The sequence below is a fragment of the Sinocyclocheilus anshuiensis genome, unplaced genomic scaffold, assembly GCF_001515605.1.
Source record: "Sinocyclocheilus anshuiensis isolate Anshui unplaced genomic scaffold, SAMN03320099.WGS_v1.1 scaffold458, whole genome shotgun sequence".
In the NCBI taxonomy this organism is placed as follows: Eukaryota; Metazoa; Chordata; class Actinopteri; order Cypriniformes; family Cyprinidae; genus Sinocyclocheilus; species Sinocyclocheilus anshuiensis.
In genome coordinates, this window is record NW_015542338.1 from 156,260 (window position 1) to 158,446 (window position 2,187).

General features: G+C 30.5%; 1 protein-coding gene across 1 annotated transcript in view; it reads left to right on the forward strand.

Moving 5' to 3' along the window:
* LOC107691162 (citron Rho-interacting kinase-like) overlaps positions 1-2,187 on the forward strand; it is a 108,911-nt gene that overhangs the window by 88,840 nt on the left and 17,884 nt on the right. Inside the window, exon 30 of the mRNA XM_016489648.1 lies at positions 1-122. This exon is cut by the window's left edge and continues 71 nt beyond it. Within this exon, the coding sequence (XP_016345134.1) occupies positions 1-122 (122 nt within the window). The remainder of the gene's footprint in view (positions 123-2,187) is intronic.

Here is a 2,187-nt window from a genome sequence, read left to right on the forward strand (position 1 = left end):
CCTGCTGAATACGCCACACACTTCTCTGAGGCTCTGTGTAGGGATAAAGCCAGCTCCCCTGCGCTGCAGGTCAAAGAGGCCTCGGGTCACGTGCGTCTGGAGGGCTGGATGAAGCAGCCCAGGTGCGGCTCACGTGTGTTTGTGTTAGATTTGGGGTCAGACCTGAACTGGTTTTTGAGTATGAAACAATTATTTATTTATGAATGCCGTTTTCATTTAGGATCATGCATGCAAAGTTTCAGCGCTCTGTGTGTTGTGGAATACAAAGTTTCTATAACGATTATGATGTTGTGAGTCGGTTAACTAAAACCACCAAAAACATTTTCATTAATCGAAATAAAATACACATGAACTGAAATCAGATAAAATACATTAAAAAACCCTTAAACTTATTTTGTTTCAGCTTGCTGCGAAGACAACGTTTCTCATTCTCATTTAGTTTGTTGAATTAACTAAAACTATATAGGCATAAAAAAAAACTAAAAATGACAAACATAAAATTACTAAAACTAACTAAAATTAAAATGAAAACAAAATATAAAAATAAAATCTAATTTAAAATACTGACAAAAGCTATAATAGTATATCAATAATATTAAAATAACTGGGTTAAAGGCAGCGGCACAGCAAATGTTTTTGTTTGTTTTTAGGTATTTGTACTTTTATCCTAATGATTTTTGGCATAAAAGAAAAATCTATAATTTTGACCCATACAATGTATTTTTGACTTAAGACTGTTTTTGTGCTCCAGGGCCACATATGTTTAGAAACAAGGTCAGCAAAATATCATGAGTTTTATTTTTTATCTTTATTTAGTTTTTATTAAGTTTTATTAGATTTTTTATATATATATTTTCCATTTTAATTTTAAAGTTTTAGTAATTTTGTTGCGTGTTTTTGTCATTTTTATTGGATTCTTTTAAATGTCTATAGATTTTATAAATTTTTATTTGAATTTTAGTTTGTTATTTTAATACATGAAGTTAAACTGAATGAAATTGTGGCCGTGTCAACTAGCTAAAATAAAATATTTTTTTATAGATTTTAATTTTATTTTATTTCAAGTAACAATTTTTATTAGTGGTTTTAATTTTAGTGAACGATAACGCTGACCTGCACACTATATGAGATCAACTGATCATTGTTTTGTCTCATATTCACTCCAGTGTAATTTTAGTATCATTGAGAAAGTATTATTCGATTTTATTAGTATTTTAGTTTAGTTTAATTTTTATATTTTCTGTTTTGATTTAAATTTTAGCTAAAGTTTTAGCAATTTTGTTGTGTTTGTCATTTTTATTAGTTTTTTTTTAATTGTCTCTCTCTCTCTCTCTCTCTCTCTCTCTCTCTCTCTCTCTCTATATATTTTCTGAGATCAGTCCTGGTTGGGTAGATTGAAGTGGACAGCAGTGCAGAGCACACACTCACTACTGCCTCTCTGCCTAATCCCTGATCTAGAAACAGAGAGAGAGAGAGAAAGAGAAAGAGAAAGAGAAAGAGAAAGAGAGAGAATACTAAAAGGTTACTGAGAGGATATAAGTGTCCAGTGTGGGTGGCTTTACTTAGCCGAGGTTTCTGGAAAAACCCCTACAAGTGAGCTAATTTTGTCATAAACGTTTTATTTTTTTTTTTTTTATGAAATTTTTATTTCCAATTTAGTTATTTTAGAACATCAAGTGAAACTAAATAAAAATGAGAAATGTTGCCTTGGCAACTAACTAAATAAAGTAAGTTTAAGATTTTGTTTATTTTATTTCAGTTAAAGTTTTTTTATTTCAAGCAATGAATGTTTTAATTTAGTTAAATATAATAACCTTGATTCATACTTTTCTGCTTAATCAGTATGTCATATTTACTGTATTCAAATACATTTAGCAGATTTTCGCCCACAGTCTGCATTGAATTTTGTGAAAAGTGTCCAGTTTTCATGCAGCCCTCATCTTTAGTAATTATCATTAGCTTTGTTTAAAGGAATACTAATTAACTTCATATTTAATAGTTTTGCTGCCTCTTATTTGTCTTCCTGATGTGATTATAGAAATATTCCATTGACACATGTATTTGTCAACATGGTTAATGCATTCCACTTTTAAAAGTGTCTGATATTGAGTCTTTATCTCAGATCGGACCAGAATCTTGTCGTTAAACGTGTGTGTGTGTGTGTGTGTGTGTGTGCGTGTGCGCGCG